This window comes from Tachypleus tridentatus, chromosome 7, assembly GCF_004210375.1.
Source record: "Tachypleus tridentatus isolate NWPU-2018 chromosome 7, ASM421037v1, whole genome shotgun sequence".
Taxonomy (NCBI): domain Eukaryota; kingdom Metazoa; phylum Arthropoda; class Merostomata; order Xiphosura; family Limulidae; genus Tachypleus; species Tachypleus tridentatus.
This window is the reverse complement of record NC_134831.1, coordinates 65,200,918-65,225,841: the sequence shown is the minus strand read 5'-3', so window position 1 is coordinate 65,225,841 and position 24,924 is coordinate 65,200,918. Positions and strand designations below refer to the sequence as shown.

At 33.7% G+C, this 24,924-nt stretch overlaps 1 protein-coding gene across 1 annotated transcript in view; it reads left to right on the top strand.

The window, feature by feature from the left end:
- LOC143255846 (pituitary homeobox x-like) overlaps positions 1-23,604 on the top strand; it is a 54,377-nt gene extending 30,773 nt beyond the window's left edge. The window contains exon 3 of the mRNA XM_076512167.1: positions 19,574-23,604. Coding sequence (XP_076368282.1) covers positions 19,574-20,122 — 549 coding nt within the window. The 3' untranslated portion in view covers positions 20,123-23,604. The remainder of the gene's footprint in view (positions 1-19,573) is intronic.
- Positions 23,605-24,924: the final 1,320 nt, after the last annotated feature.

Here is a 24,924-nt window from a genome sequence, read left to right as displayed (position 1 = left end):
TGTGCAAGCTATGTCGGTTCTAATATTTTTTTTGATTGAACACATTACTGTATCGTTGCTAGAAACTGTGTGTATGTAGGTTTATTTATATGTTTTGAATTTTTGCGCAAAGCTACACGAGGGCTATGTGCTCTAGCCGTCCATAGTTTAGGAATGTTAGTCTAAAGGGAAAGCAGGTAGTCATCACCACTCATTTCCAACTCTTGGGCTACTCTTTTACCGACGAATAGTGGTATTGGTCGTAACATTATAACGCCCCCACGGCTGGAAAGTAAGCATTTTTGGTTACGAGTCAAGCGCCCTAATCACCTGGCCATGCCGGGCCCAAGTACATTTGTGAGAAAGTTATGTCTCTGTTTATTTTAACAGAAATCGACACAGTAGGCTATCTGCTTTGAGTTCTCCACAGGGATTGAACCCCAAACTTTAGTATTATAATCACTTTAGCTTATGAAAGACTTACCGAGGACTTTTTGAGAAATTACACATTTCTGTATTCGTTTTGTCAAATCCTGTCTTGTTTCTTTTAAAACATATGAATATATTTTTATGTCCTGCAGTAAGTTTTAAAACTTTCAGTACAGTTGTTGATTGTTTTGAAGTAACCGTTTTTAAAATTTTTATTTGCACTAGTAGTTATATAAGTTTGCTGAAATCTTCCTATTTATTGTGAGGCACCTGTGCCGAGAGTTTTTTAAGCGATTAAATTACTTGCGTACTTTATTGTTGCAAGAAAAAAAGAATATTTTCTTTCCAATAAAGATTTAATAAAACGTATTTCAAGTTCTTGTCTTTATGTACAGCATGCCCGTATTATAAATTTTTAATTTGTATAAATCTCAAACTTCATAAAATGTAATTAAAAATCTTGATACGAAATTGTAGCTTTCACGGTATAACATATAATCTATTTGGAAACCTAGCTACCTCGTCACTATGTATTCAACCTTTGTAGTTAGTCACCGTTTATCAGTGATAAGAGAAATTCATTTCTTATTAATTTCTATGGGAAAAATTATTAAAGATCGAATATTATGTTCTCTGATGATCTCCGTTCTGTGGTTAGCAATGTATGTGACGTCTCCAAGTATTTATTATTATCTTAACAGCTTCAAAACTTCAACCTAATTATAAATATGTTAGCATTTTTTTAGGTGTAGGTTCTATGTTATTATCAGTAACACTTTCTAATTAAAGTAAAAATCAGTTTTGTCTTTAATATCAATAGTACGTAAATATGAAAATAAGCACTGGACGATTTTTAAACGATCATTTTGTTGTAAAATGTCCACCAATGCTCAGCCATGCTTATAATAAGCCATTATTGGTTAGCCGTTATTATTCGTAATCCAGGTATTACCCTTATTCATAATCAGCTTAATTTGTAATTAAATTCTAAGCCTGGTTAATAAACGATAAAAAATTCTCATAGGGAAATACTCTTCCTTTGCATTATATATATATCACATTATATAGGATATTACCAATAGTCTTACATAACATTTTCCTGTTGGTAGACGACATAAATAAAATCTAGTACTTATAACAACTGCTTAAAGACTAAGCCTCTTTTAGCTACCAGATAATGTTGTTGAGATGCTGAGTGAACAATGCAAATATGGTTCAACCAAGTGCCTGTTCTGTCGTAACATTCTGGAAAATGTTACGTTCTATGAAAAGTCACCTACTAAAATGTAGCGTTTAAGAGAGGCTTAGTATTCTATTATTTTAGTTGCAGAATATAAGGACATATTGGAGTATGCTTGCAATTAGCAATAGAAATAAAATTTCGTTTTAAAACCTATTAAAACCGAGAAGGTTATAACACTACCTTCTACATACAAACAACATGGATAAAAACATATGTTCTTTACTAGTACAATATTTATTGTTTCAATGTTTTTAATGTTTTAAAATTCTCAATTGTACATTTATGGTTTAAAACAAACTGTATTATAACCAGTAAGACGGGTAAATCTAATGGTGATTTTATTAAAATTCATAATTCAAGTAAAATGTTTATTTTGTGTTTTTAGAACTTGCACTCAAAGTTACACTAGAACTAGTTCCGTTTCTAATTATAAACTGATAAATCGAGATGAAACATATAATTAACAATACTCATTGCAAACTTTAGTCTCTCTTGTAGCGCATCCCATAGTGTGGCGTGCGTTTTTGCGACAAAAAAATGTAAACTTGAACCCGTCCGATTCAAAATTCGGGCACCTCAAACACTAGGACATACCCAAATCACAAGCAAACTTGAAGACTGATACCATATTTGATAGTTACAAGTGTTTCAACATCTGAAAAAAACCAATACAAAACACAAAAATGCACAAATGTTATCTGATCATGCCTTCCTATTTTATGTAAATCTATTTCATACTACCTGAGTACCCCTCCACTGGACTCATGTAAATTCATGATTAGTGAAATGTTATCTTAGGATATGAAAAGTTACTTCCCTCGTACACAATTGTAGAAAACGCTAAAACAAATCATGAAAACTGCAAAATGCAAAACTAAAAATGTGTATATTTCTCTCCATGGATTTATTGAACCTCCAAACCAATTTTGGTAAAGATCTATCCACACCTTGCGAAGTAGTTACATTGTCATACAATAGAGAACAGACAGTATTATTATATTTATATAGATTAAAGTTTGATGTATTATTTTATCGAACTCAAAGATCTTCGCTGTGTTCACTACAGGTATAGAACCACGAACTGTGTCGTTACAAGTCCTCAAACCTACCGCTGAGCTCTAGGGGCACTTATTAGGAACTAAACGTTACCTCAAAATTATAAACTATTTTTCATGAATAGAATAAACAAATTGCGGCTTCAAATATCTCTATACAACAAAATCAGCATAAAACAACATAAAGTATCTAACTGATTGGACGACCTGTTGAACTGGCTTTATAGAATTAATAATACTTTATCACAACCATCTAGGCCGTGCATCACATGTTTATGTTTTATTAAAAGCTACAAGTATTTTGAACAAATATAATTGGTTTGAAATGTCCGTAACAAGCATATAGGTTCTATATTTCAAAACTTGCTTTACAACAAACAAACAAGGGCGAAGAAGTGTTAAAATCTTCCCACATACAAAGGATCTGTTTTGACTGTATCTAACATAATAAAAGAACAGTCTTCTTTACAAAGAGCATTCACACTTCACGTGTGTGTTTACTGTGCACTTAAAAGTTTACATGATAACGGCACTTAAACAGCAGAAACGTAACCTTGCGACCCTTTCCTTTCTTTCTGTTTATTTTTAATGTCTGTTTCTGCGACCCTGATACTTTAATGTTAACGTCTCTTCCTAGTATCAAAATAATGCCAAATACTTTTAAGAACACCTATCATTTTCAATTTGAGGTCCCCATATGAAAAAGTAGCATTCGACGTCTAAAATGCTCTTGGGATAATCTACTGCCACATAAGAGCTTTGCTTCTCAACACCGCTTATAGTGAAAGAAAAGAATATATCTGATTAGAAACCTTAATCGTATGTCTAAAATCAAAATCTGCATTTACGAGAAAGCTTAAAAGAAATAGCAGATACAATTCACTTTTTCTAGCACACATACAACTCCCCATGGCTCAGTCTCAAGGTTTATAATACCAAAAAATTAGTTTCAATACCTATAGAGGGCGCATCACAGATAACATATTGTATACCTTTGTGCTTAACAGCAAACAAATCCAGTTTTCTAGGCATGTAGGTATGATACAAATAGGGGTCAATATAAACAACCTAAACGCACTAACTCCTAGTGAAAGGAGCGGCTCGGCATGGCCAGGTGGTTCAGGCACTCAACTCGTAATCCGAAGGTCGCGAGTTCGAATACCCGTCACACCAAACATGTTCGCCCTTTCAGCCGTGTGGACATTATAAAGTGACGGTCAATCCCACTATTCGTTGGTAAAAGAGTAGCCCAAGAGTTGGTGGTGGGTGGTGATGACTAGCTGCCTTCCCTCTGGTCTTACACTGCTAAATTAAGGACGGCTAGCGCAGATAGCCTTCGAGTAGCTTTACGTGAAATTCAAAACAAACAATTTCTGTGAAAAATTATAGAATGATGTTGTTCCCCTCAAGTAGGACTCTAAAGAGTATAATAATGTTGTTACATGGTTCGTGAAGTAATATTTTAGCCAAGTATAGTGATGTTGTTATTTATGGTTCTTCAAGTCATACTGTATAAAACTGTAGTGTTATTGTTATCTAGAAGGTTCGTGAAGTATAACAATGTTCTTATCTATATGGTTTCTGAGGTAATTCTGTAAAATAGTGCACTGATTTTGTTGCCCAAAATTTCCTCAAGTAAGTTTGTAAAGATTGAAATGTGTTTCTGCCTAAATGCTCCTTCAAATAGTACTTTAAAGTCATACAACTGTCGTTGTATTCGTGTTCATTTGTTTTGTCTAAATTGTTTCTAAAGCAATAGCCCAAAGTCTTATAATAACTTTATTTTCTAACTAGACACTGGCATAGTAGGCTAAAAAGGTTTTGTGGTATATTATTGCTCAAATAGTTTCAAAAGAAATACCGTAAAAACAAAGAGAATTGATGATGTGTTTTTGTTTTTCTTTTCCAAATGGTTCCTGAAGATGTCGTTCTCATGTTATTTAACTAAAATGTATCAGTCCAACAACGTATATCAAAAAGTATTAATTTATTTTATGAATTTGGATCTTCGATTACACCCATCGTTCGTTTTTGTTGCAAAAAAGCGAACTATTTCTTTTGGATGAATAAGTTGTCAGTATGTAATTGTATACCATTTGTTGGTTTGGTTTTTGGAATTTCGCACAAAGCTACTCGAGGGCTATCTGTGCTAGCCGTCCCTAATTTAGCAGTGTAAGACTAGAGGGAAGGCAGCTAGTCATCACCCCCATCGCCAACTCTTGGGCTACTCTTTTACCAACGAATAGTGGGATTGATCGTAACATTATAACGCCCCCACGGCTGGGAGGGCGGGCATGTTTTGACGCGACTCGGGCGCGAACCCGCGACCCGCAGATTACGAAGCGCACGCCTTAACGCGCTAGGCCATGCCAGGCCAATATATACCATTTGTACTTTATATAGAGCTTGCTTTATGCTATATACGAAATGAAATAGAATTATATTTGTGTCTATTTTAATCAAAAATTTCCGATCTCAATATTTTTATTTTGTCTTTAAAACGTTTTATCCTTTAAAAATTAGTTTCTCTTTTGGGCTAAAAATCACATTTCAAATAATATTTTGATTCAAATTGCAAGCAAACTTTTCCAGTTTCTAATCTTAAACAGGAAATATTTCTCACCTTATATAAATGCTACTTACAATACAATAGAGCTACCAAGACTGCTTTTTAAACATTTTAATAAATATAAATAAGAAGTATGTCTTACATACTTTACATCAGTATAAGTATAGTACACTAGAATAGGCTTAATGAAAGAGGTTCATTCGTAGCAATCTGCAAAACATAAATTATTCTATATTAATTTACTCACACACTAAAATGGGCCAGGCATTGCCAGGTGGTTAAGTCACATGACTCGTAATCTGAGGGTCGCGGGTTCGAATCCTGGTCACACCAAACATGTTCGCCCTTTCAGCCGTGGGAGCGTTATAATGTTACGGTCAATCCCACTATTCGTTGGTAAAGGAGTAGCCCAAGAGTTAGCGGTGGATGTTGATGACTAGCTGCCTTCCCTTTAGCCTTACATTGCTAAATTAGGGACAGCTAGCGCAAAACGCCCTTGTATAGCTTTGCGCGTAAATCAAACCAGACCACACTAAGATTTTTATTACGATATGTGCAAGGATATGGGAGTGCAAAGTTATGGTACCTAATTAAACATTACCAAGGTTATTACTAGCAGGATGATAATTTTTTTTTTTTTTTGCATTAGCAATTTTCAGGTGCGTTTAATCTTGTACTTACGTTTTATGTAATAATGTTTTATATGTTGATATGAAAAGTTCAAGGAACAGTTTTGAAAGTTCTGCAGATATTTTTAAAAGATGGTGTTGCCTGGTTATCAGTAGGATAAGGAAGCATAATAGACAAATTCATCAAATGTAAGTTTTAGGAATACCTGATTTTCATAAAACTGTTTTCTTAATGTTATGACGAGCGCTGCTTATTGGTTCGCGCCCCTTTATTACGATCAAAAGATGTTGCACTTCGTATCTTGAGGCTGTGAGTGCAGTATAAAAGCGACGGTTAAATCCCAGAATTCGATCTGTCAAAATTAGTCAAAATGTTAGCAATGAATCGTATTAATAATTTATTTAATAATTCAATTTAATAATAACTTATTTCCTTCTCGTTTATCACTTTAAAATTTGAGATAGCTCGCGAATGTAGTCGTGGTGTAGATTTACGCGAAATTTAATAAAACAAACAAACTTACCTTCACATATAGGTGTAAAAGTCATATAGCTTCTTTTGTCGTCACATTTTACGAGTACAAAGAAGTTATGAAAAATTTAATTATACTTGTGCATACTTTAAAACTTAGAAACAGTGGCGAAACTAGATCTCATGGGGCCCGTGTAGCAAAATTATTTGGGAACCTTAAGCCCTGTTGCTAATTATTCTATGGTCCCAAGAGAGTTGGAAGGAAAACGCTTGGAATAAAGTGGACTTCATCCAACCATAGAGTCTGTGCATATAAACCCTATTTAAAAGTTTTTATTACTAACTGTCCAATACAAATGAAAAGTGTGTTTGGTGTAAATTATAAATACAGTCAAAACAGGCGCAGTTTCTTAAAATCCAGTTCTTACGAAAAGCCATGCCTTAAGTGTTATTTAGAAATTATTTACTACGGTTATAGTTAAACGTGGTATAGGATAACAAATTATTTTCGTCGGTTCACTGTCTCATATACTGTTGCTAAACAAGTCGTCACACCATCATATTAATCGTTTAATTCTAGTCATAAAATATAGGATTATCTCGACTACTCATAATTTACATCGTAATTTACGAGCTTTTCCAGTATATTTTATCGAACACTCAGAACTGTTCAAGTTTGCTATGCTATTAACACCAACAGTTTCTAAGCCATTCACCTGTGCTCCCTCTGCAACACCGGTATGGAGTGGCCTATCTAAAACTCATTAGGCCTACGGTTTATCAGGAATCTATTATACCTTTAATACAATTTTGGCTTTGTAAATGCCGCGAATTATGGATATTGGATATAGAGTAATTTATGCACGCATATATTATGAAATACAGCTTTGTACATAAGCGTGAAGTTATTATAGGTTCGCTAGTTTTAAAATCGTGTAATCTACAAAAAAAAAAGGTTAAACAAAATATAAACTAGTACTCATATCAAAATAAAACAAAAAAAGACTAGAGAGGTGTTATTATGATCATATATATGTATGTGTATGAATAGCATAATTATCAGTTCAGTGGTATATTTACATAATTATTTCAACATACATCATTTTACATTTATATAATAGGTAGTTTAACTTCTTCTACAGGATTATGATTTTAATCTAAACAGCGTTCTGTCCACCAGAGCCATGGCTCACTGTTTAGAAAATTAACTTGGATTATAGAGCAGCTTCTCTGAGTCTTTTTCTTTAGATTTTGAGATGAAACGATATAGTTTGAATCTAAATCTTATCAAAAAGTAGTTTTGGTTGAGGCGCTCGAATCGTAATCTGGGTGTCACGAGTTCGAATTCCAGTCGTATCAAACATGCTCGCTCTTTCAGCCGTGGGAGCGTTATAATGGTACGGTCAATCCACTATTTGTTGGTAAAAGACTAGCCTAATAGTTGGCGGTGGGCAGTGATAACTAGCTGCCTTCCCTCTAGTCTTACACTCCTAAAATAGTGACGGCTAACGCAGATAGCCCTCGTGTAGCTTTGTGCGAAATTCAAAGACAAACAAACAAGCAATAGGCCTATAAAAACGAAACATATTACAAAAACACAAATACACTATTCGTCTTATCAGCAATTCATTTAAAAATAAATGGTAGTTTATTATAAAGCTCTATTGATTCTCTCGAATAAAGAGACTGCAATTTTGTGAGAACATCACAGAACACTGATATCTAGTAAGAGTTACTAAGTTGCCTTTAGCATTTGGTCAGGCAGTCATATATTTGTATACCAATGATAAGGCTTGGCAAATCTTATCACAATTTAAGGTTAAAGGTCACATGATAACGTGAAAGTTGACCAATAACGCCGGTGATCTCTTCCTCCCTCCCCCGATTTGCACACATGTCGCCATGGAGTGATAATTTTTATTGCCATATTTATCTCATATCGTGAGTCAGTGCGGCAACCTATTTAATAAATGCCCCACTGGGCGGGCGATCTCAGATATTCGACACCCGGTCTGCTTTTCCGATGTGTTTCATAAATAGTGCTGACACACAGCAAGCGGCAGTATTAGAAAGGACGACACAAAATGATTTTATGCTGTATTCGCTTGACAAGGTCTAAGACTCATCGACTAGCCACCCTCAGCCGACCTTACAGCGGTGCGTTCCCCTCGGACTCCCCGCCTAGCTAGCCGTTCATACGGACGGCTCTGGCCGGAATAACAGTTGGGAAAGAGAGCGAGCCCCAAGCAATAACGGGATCGGTAAAGGCTACATTTATCAACTATAGATGTCAGTTCCAATCAAAAGTTAATATTTTCTCCTCAGGTACGACCGGGTGTGAACGTGGCTGGCATCTTTACATGGCACGTGCAGTTCCCGTGCATCTTCTCACCCTTCTGACTATGTTTTTCCCAGGGGGATCTGCCGGTAGGATTTAGATAAACAACACTTGCTAAAAATAATACTGAAAAAAAGCACAATTCGTTTTCTGTACTCTTACATACATTATAACACTTATAAAAGGCAAGTTTAAAGGACATTTGTCCAAGTTTGTCCTACAAACTTAAAACTTAGCATACGATAAAGATGTGTAGAAAAATATTTCACTTGAGATTTCAAAGCTTTTGTCTTGTAGCTACACGTGTTGTTAAAATTATACACGTATTGTTAAAATTACAGAAATATAAATCGAATATGGCGCGTGTTTTTCATTTATATTCTACTGACAGATAGAGTTAGAATGACAATGAACAATATTTTATGTAGTAATATGTATATATATATATTATTAATTAGAAAGCTAACTATTAATAACGTATTATACGTATATTTATCATTGAGGATGCCATAACTCTTCCGAAATGACGATATTATATTTCAAATATTTTAACTTCTAATTATGCCCCCCGCTAGTACTGCAGTATGTCTACGGATTTACAACGCTAAAATCAAGGGTTCGATTCCCGTCGGTGGGCTCAGCAGATAGCCCTCGAGTAGCTTTGCGCGAAATTTAAAACAAACAAACAAAAACCTTGCACTCGACATCTAGTTCTTCCCAGCTTCGTTAGAGGGCGATAATGTAATGTGAGGTTGTTCATTTTACATTTTAAAATTATTGTAAGCGCTTTATACGTTCAAGTTTGTTTTTCCTTGGGTATTTAATCAAAAATAAAAACATTATTTAAGGCACTCCGTATGTTATATGAAGGAAAATGTGAGGAAAAATCCTAAAGAGTAAAAACCAAATTTAAAAATGAATCAGAGATCCTGTTGTTTATTATATCTTTCACGTACTGCTCACTATGTTCTCATCACATAAATACACATATATATATATTCTATTGCTCAGTTCTTTCTGTACTGTTCGTTAATCTCTAATTTGATTCTTTTTCATCATTCTGTTTTAATATTCTTGTAAGATCGTTAGTTTAAGATTTTTGTATTGTATCATCTCTATATTATTAATCCATTATTTGTTTTTCTTTCATGATCATTAAAATACCACAGGTTGCATTTTTTTATCTTTCTTTCTCTATTCTATCATCTTTCCCACCATCGGTCTACTTTTGACACTGTTTTATAATCTCTTTAACCTCAATACTGTACTCGCTGGTTAGCTCATATTTTCTTATTTGATTGTTCTATCATTTCTTTCTCTACATTGGTTCCACTGTGTTTTCTCTCTTTACTGCTTTACAGTAAAATATTTCCTCTTTGTTTTTACTTCCCTACTCGTTATACGGTTTCTCTGTCTTTACTGTTGTACTTTATACAAGTTTTTCTATCTTAACAGCAATACCTGTATCCATTCTCCGTCTAGACTGCAGTTCCTGTTCTATCGTCTTCCTGTTTATACTGCTGTACTTGCTTTATCGTATTTCTGTTAAATTTTTGAATTCTGTCTTTGCTGTAGTTCAATCGTTACTTCATCTTTACTACTACACTCGTTCTATCATTTCTCTGTCTAGATTGCTGTACGTCTCGTATCGTTCCTCTGTCTCCATCTCAATACTTAGTTCATTTCTGTATCTCTAATTCTGTGTTCGTTCTGCTGTTTTTCTCTCTTTGCTGCTGTACATGAATCGTTTCTCTGTTTTTACTACTATGTTTCTTGTATAGTTTCCCTGTCTGTATTATTGTTCTTCAGTTATTTCTCTGTCTATATGTCTTTACTTTTTATATCATTTTTAGGTGTTCACCACTACACTTGCTGTGTTGGTTTTCTGTTTATACTGTACTTGAATCATTTATCTATGTATATTTCCTGTTCGTGTATCGTTTCTCTATCTATAGTACAGTGTTGGCTATATATTTTCTATGTCTATTTTCTATGTCTGTACTGCTGTTATTGTATCATTTTTTTTGTCTCTATTGTTCTAATTCTATTACGTCTTTGTCTATATTGTGGTATTTATTTTATCGTTTCTATCTCTGTACAGTTTTACTTCAATCACTTCACTGTCTATGTCGCAGTACTTAAGGTATCGTTTCGCTGTCTGTATTGTATGTGAATACTTTCTCTGTCTACACTGCTGCACTTATTGTATGGTTTCTCTGTCTTTACTACTGTGTTTGTTGTATAGTTTCTGTGTCACTATTGTTGTATTTCAATTATTTTTTGTCGATATTAGTGTATTTGTTTATCGTTTTTCTGATTTTACAACTACGTTTCTTATATCGTTTCTTTGTGTGCATTGCTATACTTCAATCATTTCCATGTTCATACTGATGAACTTGATGTATTGTTTCTTTCTGTATTGTTGTACTTCAATCACTTTGCTGTCTATATTGCAGTACTTGTATCGTTTCTCTGTCTATATTTCTATATTTCAGTCATTTTCCTGTCTATATTGTTGTACTTCAATCACTTTGCTGTCTATATTGCAGTACTTGTATCGTTTCTCTGTCTATATTTCTATATTTCAGTCATTTCTCGGCTCATATTGATACACTTGATGTATAGTTTTTTTTCTGTATTGTTGTACTTCAATCATTTTCCTTTCTGTATTGTTGTACTTCAATCATTTCCCTGTCTATATTGTTGTACTTCAATCATTTCCCTGTTTATATCGCCAGCTGGGTTAAGGCGTTCGACTCGTAATCTGAGGGTCGCGGGTTCGAATCCCTGTCGCACCAAACATGCTCGCCTTTTCAGCCGTGGGGACATTATAATGTTACGATCAATCTCACTAATCGTTGGTAAAAGAGTAGCCCAAGAGTTGGCGGTGGGTGATGATGACTAGTTGCCTTCCCTCTAAACTTACACTGCTAAATTAGGGACAGCTAGCGCAGAGAACTCACGTGTAACTTTGGACGAAATTCTAAAACAAACAAACCTATTTGTATTGCTATACTCCAGTCATTTCTCTGTCCATAATGGTGTACTAGATGTATTGTTTTTCCGTCTGTATCGTTGTCCTTCAATAAATTCTCTTTCTACATTGCTGTACTTGTATTGTTTTTCTGTCGTCACTGCAGAACTCGAATCGTTTCTGTGTGTCTTTTCTACTCTACTTGTACAGGATCTCTGTTTTTATTATGATATCTTTCCCATTTTTAAAACTTCACTAAGTTGTGAATTTTCACAACTTACCATATTATATCATGATCACAAAGTTTGTTCAGTAGTACTTGAAGTATCAGCTATTCTGTGATTTGTTTGAAAATCCTAGGGTGTTCCCTGTGGAGCATGCGAACGTTAATGAACAGGAATCCTGAGGGGAACAGACTTCTCAGATTCCTTAGATGATATTTCTGATTCAGATGATGCAGTGTTCGGACAGTTATACTACAGTTCTCTCTTCGTATTCTTGGGTAAATTAGATACAGTGTCCAAGTCTAAATATTTATAGTGCAGTCAATTATTGTTTTGGTCGCTGATGTCATTTGGGATCAATGGTAATTGGCCTGTTCTTGAATCAAAGGCATTGACCAGGTGCAATAGAGAGTTGAGTGTGGTCAGAAAGGGTTGAATTAGACGGTTTCGGTGACAGCCGTTTATTTAGTAAGTATGATAAATTGTGCAGCAAAGAGCACGTTGCCTGCATGTGGCCTCGCGCCTCGATGCTGCGTCTCTCTCATGGATGTAAGCTACGCGTTGAATAATGAATTTGTGTCGTTAAATCAGGCACATGCTGGTGCATTGACTGAGACCAAAAATCATTAAGTTCCCTCCTATTGAGCTGTTCAACGCAGAAGGACACAAACAATCACAGGTCCGTATAAACTTTTCATAAAACAAAACTGTAAAATCGGAAAATGTACCTTCATCTTGTATCAGTTTCAATGAAGTTTTTCTTTTTAGATCGACCTTTATGGCAAAGTTTATGTTATCATTTCTATAATTTAATGTTTATTGTATTTTGTCAACGCCTTAATGCTTTTGGTTATCATATGTAAACTTTAGTGGTGCTAGTTTAGCAGGTTAACAGTGGTATACTGGATAATCAGTACAGACATCAGTAGGTTAGTTTCATGGCGTCTGGAAGTTACTGGCTCACGGCGATTATTGTTACTAGCTCAAAGTGGACATAGAGAAGGGGTGCTAAACTGTACAAAATCATAATTGTATACAGAATTGTTCATGATTAATACAGAAACCGTTGAATGAAGACTTGCAAACTTTCTGGCAACATAACTCCTTGTCAAACAACATAAAGTACTGCCTTCCTCTATATGTATATAGTAAGTGAGAGTGAAACGTCATGAAACTTCTATAGCAGATGCTTAACATTAAGTTGTAATTATTGTTGTTTTGTATAATACGTTACGTGTAGGCCCTTAGCTTGTTACAACTTTAATTGAACGTGCTAAAGCGTTTACGTAATATAGAATGAGGTGAACAATTTTCTTAAGGTATAAAAGCAGGATAATATATTTCCTAAAAACACAACTAACCAGTTATGTGAAACACATGTATCATAATCATATGAAAATTAAATAGTTAGATTATGAACTGAAAGATGGGAAAGTAAATAAAAGGTAAAAAATAAACAGAATTATAGAACAAAGCAAAGATACATATGGGCATTTTTATGAATTTTTATTTTTCCTCTCTATACCTAATGTCTATACAAATCTGAACCGTTACTAATCATTGTAGTCCTATCAAATAACTGTCCTATTACTAACTATGTTTTTAATGACGTCATATACTTATATTTTATCTCTGAAGCTCTAATTTCATTTTCATCACTGTCAGTCAGTTCGCGAACACAACTTAAAGTAATAAAACTCCTATTTGCATGTTTTCCAGGGATATTTAGGGTTTGTTAGACTAACTCTGTAATTCACGAAATATTTAGTTTTGTAATCCCTCCTTTACCAAACAAATATTTACTTGGCCGTTGTTAAAAACGAAAATGATTTATTACAGTCGGTTTCAGAAATGTTCCTCAGTGTTCGCTCCCTATCGGTAAGTGCGTAAATCATGATACAAGAAACAGAATAAGATAACGCCACAAAGCACACTTCAAAAGCCGGCGCCCTACAATTTCTGTGAACGTTCCAATACTTCAAACTTGATACAGCCTTAGCAACCGTTTGTCAGCTGCTGAAGGTGTAGTACGGTTAGTAACTGATAAGAAGAACACGTTGTAAACAACACATGGTTTTTAATAATAACTGTGACTGTGTGTATGTCATCAAGACACAAAATTAACTGTAAACCGAATTTTTTTTCGAGCTTCTAAACAAAGAATGCACGAGTACACTTAACATTTATATTACAAATGCATCTATAGGTCAATATTTATGTTACAAATCCTCCTATAGGACAATATTTATGTTACAAATCCTCCTATAGGACAAGATTTATGTTACAAATTCCCGTATAGGACAACAAGAATGTTCCAATATGTTAATATGTGTTGCATAAATCGTTTACTGATATAGTGACATTTCTTTTCATTTTAGTTTCGCCTATGTTTACAGTTTTAAACTGTATAATACACAGAGATACTTATGACTGGCTGAATGAGTACGTGAAAATACATCGTTTTAACTTGGCCTTCTTCTTGTAATGTTTTTATTGTGTAGCGTATGGTATTTGGCTAAGCAAGTCATATTTGATCGTTTAAGTGTTTGAAGATATCATCGAAATAAATGTTATATCTGCATGATGTACTCATACTCGGCAACTTACCTGTGGTATGCTGTAATATAATGTTCATGTCCAACAACTATATGTCTTGCGGTGCTGCAAAATTTATATTTAATGACTTCAGATTTTGAGTTATGCTGTAATATGTATGTTCAACCATTATATAACGTGTGGTACGCTGTGACTACCTTGAGGCAGCTTGTAGTACCTATACCCACGAACTATATTGCAGGATGCTTTAATAAGCTAGTTCAACCATTATTTATTTGTTACTTGTTGTACTGCTGTCTTGTTGTCATTTTGTACTTTAAAGGTTGGCTCTAAAGTTTCAATATGTACAGTAGCTGAGTGTTAAGTTTTACACTTGAACCTGATATATAAAGCATTTAAATGTTAAATGTGGAAAAAGCTGTGAATATGGTTGTAAGCAAAGACCAAAATGAAACAGGAACTCAAGCTGACCAATAACAAAGATTTAAAAACCGAAACATTATTCTCATTGAACAACTGATAAAAATTAACTTCGGTATGTGTGACATAAGGCTCTTCACTTTTTTAGTCAAATACTCAAGCAGTCTCTCGGTGGGTCAGAGGTAAGTTTACGGACTTGAAATGTAAAAAACCATATTTTGATTCCCCGCAGAAGACAGGACCAACTATTTGACTTTACGCTAAAATTCAAATCACTTCAACAAAATATCTTAGTCTTCTTTTCATTAGTTTTCATACGAGTGAGTCAAGCTAGTTTATTTTTGATAAAAAAAAAACAGGTGTGGCTAATGGTTAGTATGCTAGAAATGTGAAGCTGGGGATTCGTGGCTACCGTCCCGTTATCGTAAGAAAACATTCCATATGTTGAGGCCGTGGATGCAATATAAAAGTGACAGTGAAGTCCTACAATTTGGGCGGATATTAGTAGCCTACGATTTGGTAGTGGGAACTGTCGACCAAATGCCTTTCCTCTAGTCTACCAGTTGAAAACTGTTTGCAGATATCTCTTGTGTAGCCTTAAATGAAAACTAAAATAAACCATAACTGATGTTCTTCATGCAGTTGCTGAAACATTAATTGACTTTTATTGGTCAAAGTGTGTTCTAAAAATAAATCACACTGCGTAAAAATAAAATATGCCGCAGTTACTTAGTGCTATGACTGCTACATCAAGAAAACTATTTTACTGTGGATTTGATAAATGATACACTACACAAAATATAAAGTGGCTCAATCCGTAATTTTGGTAATCGCATTCTAAATGAATAGTGTTTGAATACAGATGATAAAATAACAACTTGGATTTCTTAGTCATCAAGCGTGTCACTCTGAAGATGAACTTGAATAAAAAATATTTTTCACAAGACGAGAGACAAGATTATTTATAAAATAAATTAAAACTTTAATCAGTTTCTTCTAAGCCATGGAACTGCATCATTAATAAATCTGTTTAATTTCTCCAAGGTAACAAGTTGCAGCGCGTTATGTTTAATACATTTACAAATATCTCTGTCGTCCGACCACAATCATCATGCTTTTCTGTGTCGAGCATGAAGTGGATTCACCTAGTAACATCTATAGTTTAACGGGTGATATTATTTATTTTAAAGCTCAAATTTCATCCCAAAAGTCATTAATATTTCTTTTCTACAATTGGGGAAGCTAGGCAGGAAAGTCAGCATCTAGAGGCCAATTAATAAATAATGACGCTAAGCCTCATCATATTCATAATATATAGACGCGCCAAATATCCCTCGTGACAAAAGGGTCAGTAGATGGTTTCGATTCGAGCCGGTTAGAAACATATGACTTTGCTTCAAAGGGTTCGTATGTTGGCTTTACAAAAGGAGTTTTAACAGTAATTCTGTATAAACGATTCATCATATATTAAATGCTAATGAACGACTCTGAGAATTGCGTAAAAATAAACAGACGTACAATGAAATCTTCCCTTTGAGAGATATTTGGTAAGAACATTTATTTTCTTTCTTAGAATTTATAATAATTTGTGTACTATTCCAAATAATTTTGGTGTTTGTTACATATAACAACTTGCACTGAAATCAATTTAACTAAGTTACTTATCCTACTTTCTTCGGTATGACTCGTTCTCATTTTTTATATTACGAACGAAGGTTATTTCGACAGATTTTTATTTTTTTTATTGCCAGAGGGAAATAAAAAGTTGCTATGATCGAAATGTGTTATAATGTGTATGATACCACGTATCTTAGTTGAAGTTCTTAATGTCACGTAACGGATATTCAATATAAACGATAAGCGGCTGATGACGGCTGTAGTCAAATAATCATATAGTTCATGTTGCAGTAAACCCAATCATAATGCCTTTTAATTGTTTAGTCTATAATATAATGTGTTCATAGCACAGATAAAATTAGTAAGAGTCTTAAATATATTAAGGTTAACGTTTTGAGGCATCATACAGTATGCAAAACTTTCAGACTTCCAACTGTTGAAGTGCTGTAAAACTGTGTGAAACAGATGAACTATGTATGGTAATCTACTAAGTTATCTATGTTAGACTAGGCTAAATACATTTTAATGGACTTAACCATTATCTCATTTAAAACGTTTTAATAAATGATTGTTCTCTTATCAGATGGAACTTACTCTAACGTAGTGAAGTATTCATTACACGAAGTTTTGATTTTCTTATGGATGAATTCCTTTTATTACGCAATACTTAATTACAGTTTAAGTAAATGTATATTTCTCGACCAATAAATAGTAGGAATATGGTTGTATGTGATAAGTGTTGTATGGTTACAATTACCAGAAACATTTGCTTTCAGAAGATTTTGACGTACGAAATGCCCGAACAGTCATGACTAAGTGATCTTGACTGTATTGATATATATTTCATCATTACTAATTTTCCTAAAGATTTTGCATAAATCGTGTAATTAACAGATATAAACAAGATCGTTGCGTGTCAAACGCTTCGCAAATTTCATTTTTAATGTATGAACACCCTATTCTTAAACTTCGTGTTCGAATTCAACCATGCAGCCAAATATAAGACATAGAAAAATAAAGATTAAGCAAAAAAATGAACACCTAAAATTTAGTTTATAATTCATAAAAGAGGCGATCAACAGACTCTATTTTGCAAGTTGTTTATATATTTGTAAGACTAACAGTAAAGCAGAACACGCGCAAATCCACATTTGGTGCTGTCACAAGTTCACATTTTACAATATTTCTCTGGTGTTTTTTTTTTTTTTTTTTTTTGGGGGGGGTCTTTACTTCCTCTGCTTGAAACCATCCCTGCAATGTCTTGATGATATCATATATCCTAGTGATATTTTTATACATGGATAAAATCGTTCCTATTTAATATTTATGATCTTTTTTTTTTCTGGAGACTTCTTTGTGTGCTCAGATGAAAACATTTAAGTAGGTATCTCGTTGTCAGTTTTATATCAGTGGGCACTTCGCTCTTTCATCGATAACTGCATTTAAAGCCGACTTGAAAAGTAGGATTGGCTGTCATGACGCGACATACAATTGACTGACAGATACTGAGACTTAAAAACCCATTATATCTAATACCTTAAAAAAGCTTCTGCCTATAATACTTCGATCTTGTGTCTTCACACTTGAAATATGACTTGACAATCACGCCGCCTAGCGGAAGTTGCAGGGATTTCGATACGAATTCTAATCTCTTATATCTTAATCATTGGCTAAGAGATTTGGACAATTTGTGAAAAAAACTATATAAGGATTTTATAAAATTGTTTGTTTTGAATTTTCCACAAAGTTACACGAGGGATATCTGCGCTAGCCGTCCCTAATTTAGCAGTGTAAAATTAGAGGAAAGGCAGTTAGTCATCACCACCCACCGCCAACTCTTAAGCTACTCTTTTGCCAGCGAATAGTAGGATTGACCGTCACATTATAACGTCCCCAAGACTGAAAGGGCAAGCATGTTCGGTGTGACTGGGATTGTACTACTTCTGTTGAACATACGTAATGATATCATATAGAAAGGAAAAATACTTAACGCAATAGTTTCCACAACTAAATAAATGAGTTATTTTTATGTAAAGTGGGATTAAAAATATAACTAAAATGATAAATTTAAAACAAAATTTAGATACTTACGCACTCAAAAGTAATTAGTGCGAAGTCCTTACGAGAAAAAAATTATTATATATTGTCTTCTTTCAAGATTAAGAGCAAATATTTATATACAGATTAAAAGGACAGTATACCTACACGTGGTTGTATAATTATGGTAAAAAAAATATGTCAGTGTTTTCAGGCTTACACCAGATATGATTTACGCAGTAATTACCGTTACCTACATCACATAAAGTTAACCCCCAAGTTATTCTATATGTAAGAGCTTCACATCTAGACCCTGAAACGTTGGGAAAGAAAGCAACCGTTTTGTGGATGAGGTTATAATTTTGAATTAAGATAAATAATAATTGAAACAGAATAAGTGACTCCACTTAATTATATTTAGGCAATGAACACGTCGAGACATGAAACGGTTGTATGAAATTCTGCTAAGAAATATGTTGAATATTTAATCAACCTTTCCCATAAAACACGTCATTCAATGGGTGCGTGTAATACTATATGCTTATTGGCTAATATTGCGAATACGTAAAATCTAGTTATGTAGACGTAGTTCTCCTGTCTAATTCCCTCAAGGGTAGGACAATACATCACCATATAACATTTCAATGTTTATATGATTATTTATTTGCTTAAGATGTATATCGCTTATTATTATTAGAGTTTCTACAATCACTTTTAAGACAAACCTATAATCAAAGACGTTTCTTATTATTAAATACTTTTGTGTTAAATTGTATTAGGTTTCCATAGATACGAGAAAATTGTTGTCATTTCAAACTTTTCACAAGTGCGTTTGTGTTTCTATGCATGCCAAGTTCTATTATACACCTTTCAGTGATACCCGCTCTTTCCTGACAATCACATTAGAGAAAGCAATTATATAAGGACGTAAAAGTCAGAAATTCCTTGGTCTCAGAGCAGAATAACGGAAAATAATCCCGATTAGCAATGTAAGTAACAAAGTTTTTTTTTTTTTTTTCTATTTCTAACAGGTTTGGTTCAAAAATCGCAGAGCTAAATGGCGGAAACGCGAACGGAATGCCGGAGCAGAGTTGAAAAACGGATTCGGCACCCAATTTAATGGACTGATGCAGCCTTTTGATGACGGCCTTTATTCTGGATATTCTTCGTACAACAACTGGGCATCTAAAGTCCCAAGTCCTCTGGGAGCAAAGAGCTTTCCTTGGCCAGGTTTCAACTCAGTGAACGTGAATCCACTAACCTCAGTAGTTCCTAACCAAGGAATGGGCTGTTTCAATACAGCTTCTACAGGAATCACATCTTCCAGTATCGTACCAAACGTCAACATGCCAGTTAACAGCCTGAATAATCCGATGACCCCTTGCCCCTACGCTACAGCTACGCCTCCTTACGTCTACCGTGATCAGTGCCCTTCCATGTCTTCAAGCATTGCGTCCCTTCGACTAAAAGCCAAGCAGCACACCGCTACTGGGTTCGGCACCTACGCACCCATGTCACCGCGACAAACACCGACCCTGTCCCCATGTCAATATGCCACCGTGGACAGGCCAACAGTCTAAGTCGCACGACTTCAGTAGACCATAGTTGTACCATTTTAGTCGCAGTGTGTATGGGCAGAAAATACTGAATTAAGTAGAGCAGGAAACGTCTGATTTTGTTATTAACATACTTATTCCAAATCAACTTCAGCAACCAAAATGTTACAGACAACTTAACCATTCTGACGTCAGAAGACAGAAAGCCAGTGATTCTGTGGAAATGTTAAAAATTAAAATCAAAAATGTGTTAACCCTTTATCTGAACATGAGTTGTAATGTCAAGTCTGATAAAAACGACATAAAGTTCCTTGTTTTCGGCACAAACTAGTGTTGTTTCTAAGAGGACGCACTTCGATAAGAGCAGAAGTCATCTGTTGTTTTTTTAATAGATGACATCGTTGTCTGTCTGCTTCAACTGATAAAGAGAAGTAAATTAGTAGTATTAGTAGTAGTTCGATTCCAGGTTGGTGAGGTTTTGAATCTTATGTAATCTCTCTGGTGAGAGATTTTATGGGTAAATGTCTCTTCTGTAGTCTATCTTACTGTTGTTGATCTTTGTGTAAAGTATGTAGCATTAATCATAACTACTTCACTGAAAATCTGGTATAGAAAAGCAAAATAAAGAACGAATAAAATTTATTAATATTTTATAAGTTTAAATTATACAACATTACATTTATTTTTTATTTTGTTTTCTGTTTTTTAAAGCTCAGCACAAAGCTACACAATAGGCTATTTGTGCTCTGCCCACCACAGATATCTCAACTCGGTTTTAAGCGTTGTATTTTTATAATCTTATCAAAGGTAAAAATAAAATTTTCCTGTGGTGAAAATCAATGATGAATTATTACTTCTACGATTATTTTTCAAGAATAACATTACAAGAATATTCAAAGAATTCATAGCTTGAATTTTTGAAATAATGTTAAGTCCAAATAAAAAACTATCCATAGAGAAAAGTTCATTTAACATCCATCTGACCTACTTTAAACAAATCAACTAAAGTGATACACAATATTGCAGGCTTAAACCACTAATTTTTATATTTATTGCTTCGTAACTTTATGAAAGAGATCCTTCGTAATTTGGTAAAGTACTAAGTCTGGAAATTCTACGTAGTTTGTATATGATTCATACACTTGTTGCTAGGTGACGCTATATCTTAATTTGCATAATATTTGGACATCAGTTCTGAGATAACAAAATTAGCAAGTTCCTTGAGTGTTCGGAAGCCGTTTATTGGGTGAAACTCGACATATTCAAGCTATTATTTATAAAACAGTTGCTAAGTGACAACAAGAATAGTGTAACTCAGTGAACATGAACCAGTTTCCAGATGATAAAAATAGCAACATAAACCATCTAGTAACCGTATTCTAGTTGAAACCCAACAAAACTGTCCCTCGATGGCACATCGAGTTGAGTTTGCAAACTTACACTGAAATCGTGATCTTGGTTTCCCAAGAGCGCACACAACCAACTGTGTAGTTTGTGCTAAAAACCACAATAATAAGTCATCTTGTGATAATAAGTCAGTTGCTTGGTGACGTTAATAATGAAATTCCCAATCACTGTTTTAACCTTAATGTTATGTATATACATGTATATCAGAAAAGATTTTTGCTTTTGCTATTTCTCCACCAGAGGGTAGAATTTTTACTGGTTCATGCCAGTATTTTCTGCTGACTTAAGATTCTTGCAATTAGAAGGTTTAAGTCCGACTTTCTCTCCTGTCCAAGTATTTAAAGTAATATTTCAAACATAGTTTTGAAACGTTATTACAGTGTTATTTAAGTCTTCCGGGTGTAACCTTACTTCTATGACACCTTTAACACCTAATACTTAGCTCTAAACTATTTCTTGTTGTGTTTATAATTAATTTCCTATTCTTGTTTCGATATATTTTATGTAACATACAGTAGATTGACATTCGCGAAAAAGAAAAATGTGGAATTGTTACCACATTACGAGGTTTCGTAAAATAACAATAATTAATCTGAAACACCTGTATGATGATTTATAAGGTTAAAAATCGAGTTTACATACTTGTAGTGGGCACATCACAGATTCTCAGTTGCGTGGCTTTATGTTTAATAATAAGCAAATAAGCAAGACATAAACATCTTATTTTAAGCTATGCAAATTAAAAAAATAAACTCAAGATTTGCGCTTCATTTTTAAGCGAGTCTTTAAGAAAATGTAATAGTTTAAAACGGTTCCTCTAATAAGAGCTGTTTAAACTTTAATTAAATAAGATGAACCTGAAAACATTTATGGTTAACCTTTCTAAATACAATTCTCCATAAAAAGTTGAATAGTGTTTTTTTTAAATATAAATTATAAAAGCAACTAAAAAAACGCTTTGGGTACGGATCTAAAACCAGCACCACCATCACGAAAAATCTATTAGAGGGAGAAAAGTCACCCAGTGGCACAGAAATCGAGTTTTGATACCCGTAAAGGGCAAAGCACAGATACCGTATTGACTAGCTTTGTGCGTGATTACAAACAAATGAATGGAAAAAGTAATTCAGCAACAACTAAGTATCTTTCTTACCTCTATTAAACGCATCATTTCTTATTATAGGCAGATTGCTTATGCTAGTCTAAAATGTTGATATAGTTTATATTGAAAGCAAAAAAGAATGAAAATTATTTTCTTGATTTCAGAAAAGAAAAGAAAAAAACCCGCTAAAGAACAAATTGATGGAATGAATTAATTTCTTTTTTTCTAAACTACTGTTTGCTTTGAAAACTTAAAATTGTTTGTGCACGTATATCTTAATTACGTTTCTTCTAACAATCCGGTGTATCAAAACGTAAGACTTGATGTACTAACCTAATTAATGTAATGGTAGTATTCATATGTTAAATATTTAAGTGCATTTGAAAAAGTTTCGTTTTCACTGATGCGTTGCACATACCGTTTATTTTCAAGTAATCAACACGGTTATTTATAGTTGGACATTAACTGTGCTCATATTGTACATACAGGGAGTGGTGTTAATGTGTTTATAATAGCATTCTAATTCTCTTTCATAACGTTCTTTGTCATCTCCTGCAGAATAGAATTTGATCTTGCTGAATATTCACAACTTTCGAACAGAAAACATAACTTATTAATTTTTTTTACTTAGTAAAATAATTTCGTAAGGCCAGTTTTAGTGTTCAATAACTTTAAGTAGTATTGTAAATAGCTATCTTATAACGTTTCGTGTTGTTTTAAGACACGTTACTGCATGTTCTAATGGTGTGATTTACTTCAACACACAACGCCACCTGGTGAGCTCTACATAAAGATGTGAATAGATAACCAAAAGCACTCGTAATAGTGTAGAAATGTACGTAATGGTGAACCGTACCTTGTACTTTTCATCAATTGAAAAGAGTGTTTTCATCTCTATCGGTGTCATTGTTCTATGTTTGATGTGCTTCTGCCAGATTTTGTTCATGTTGTGTATTTGGTTCACAATTTCATTAAAACTCTTTCATTTTGAAAACCAGTTGTTGCTATGATGTAACTTTATACACATACATAAAAATTTCAGTTCCTATTATTAATATTTTCAGTTCCTATTATTAATATTTTTTGTGTGGAATCAGTGTGAAATAAAATAGTATTTTAATAAAATATTTTTTACTTTTATCAGATTTTAAAGTCAAGTCTTAACTGTAACTAATAGCAATGTTAATAATTTTGAAAGTTAAGAAAAAAGTGTATACGAAGTCACTTTGTAAGGAGAAACGTTTAGTTACAAAACGCCTACATCTGACAGATATAATCACCACGTCTTTTGATGATTGGATTGGTTAGTTTTTTTTTTTAATTTTTTTCAAAAATATCAAATAATAGTAGTTGATCGTATAAAATATTCCAACTGAATAAGAGTTGACGGATCAATCACTTCACCAAATAAATAGTCTTCAAGTAATGAAAAACACGATTTATTATCATAAGTAATTCAACTAAGGTAACCATAAAACGTTATTTGCCTATTTGAAAGATACCGTAGGCGTGCTAACCTCTATGATAAATCATAAAGTATAACCATTAATAACATAAAATTAATTGCACATTACTAGAGTTGTAAAGCACAGGAGTCACTTTAAAAAAATCATATGCACTATATCGAAACGTTTATTATGGGATAAGATGATATTATCGAAGCATTTCACTGGTAACGAAAACTTTCGTATCGTCTGATAGATAATGTCACGTTTAAAAAAACCTCCAATAGGTGGACGTGGCTTCATCAGGGCAAAGAAGAATACTTCATTCATTTCAAATCTACCTTTTCATATGGATAGAGATTAGTCTGTTCGTTAAAACCATTAAGATTTTATACCTTTTCCACCCCACCCCAGTGGTACAGTAGTATATCTGCAGACTTATACTGCGAGAAACCAGTTTTTCAATACCCGTGGTGGACAGAGCACAGATAACTCTTGGTGTAGCTTTGAATTTAATAACAAACAACAACTGTTTTTTAATGTGTCAGTATGTATGATTTCCCGATACTTTTGATCCTATATTGTTTTACTAACGTGGTGAATGACATTTATGTAGTGGTATAGTTGTGATTTAGTAGAAAGCAGTTTTAAATATTTTCAACAAATTACTTCAAAACTTGTAATCAGTCATATTTCTCAATTAGATTGTTTCAAATAACAGTTTTAATTTTAATTATGTAAAAATACATAATGATTTATGAAGATATGGAATTATCAAAAACAATAACATTGAGTCAGACTACACTATGTAACACACATATTGTTCCTGGATAGTATGTGTTATTTTTTAATTGCTTACGTTGTAAACGTAC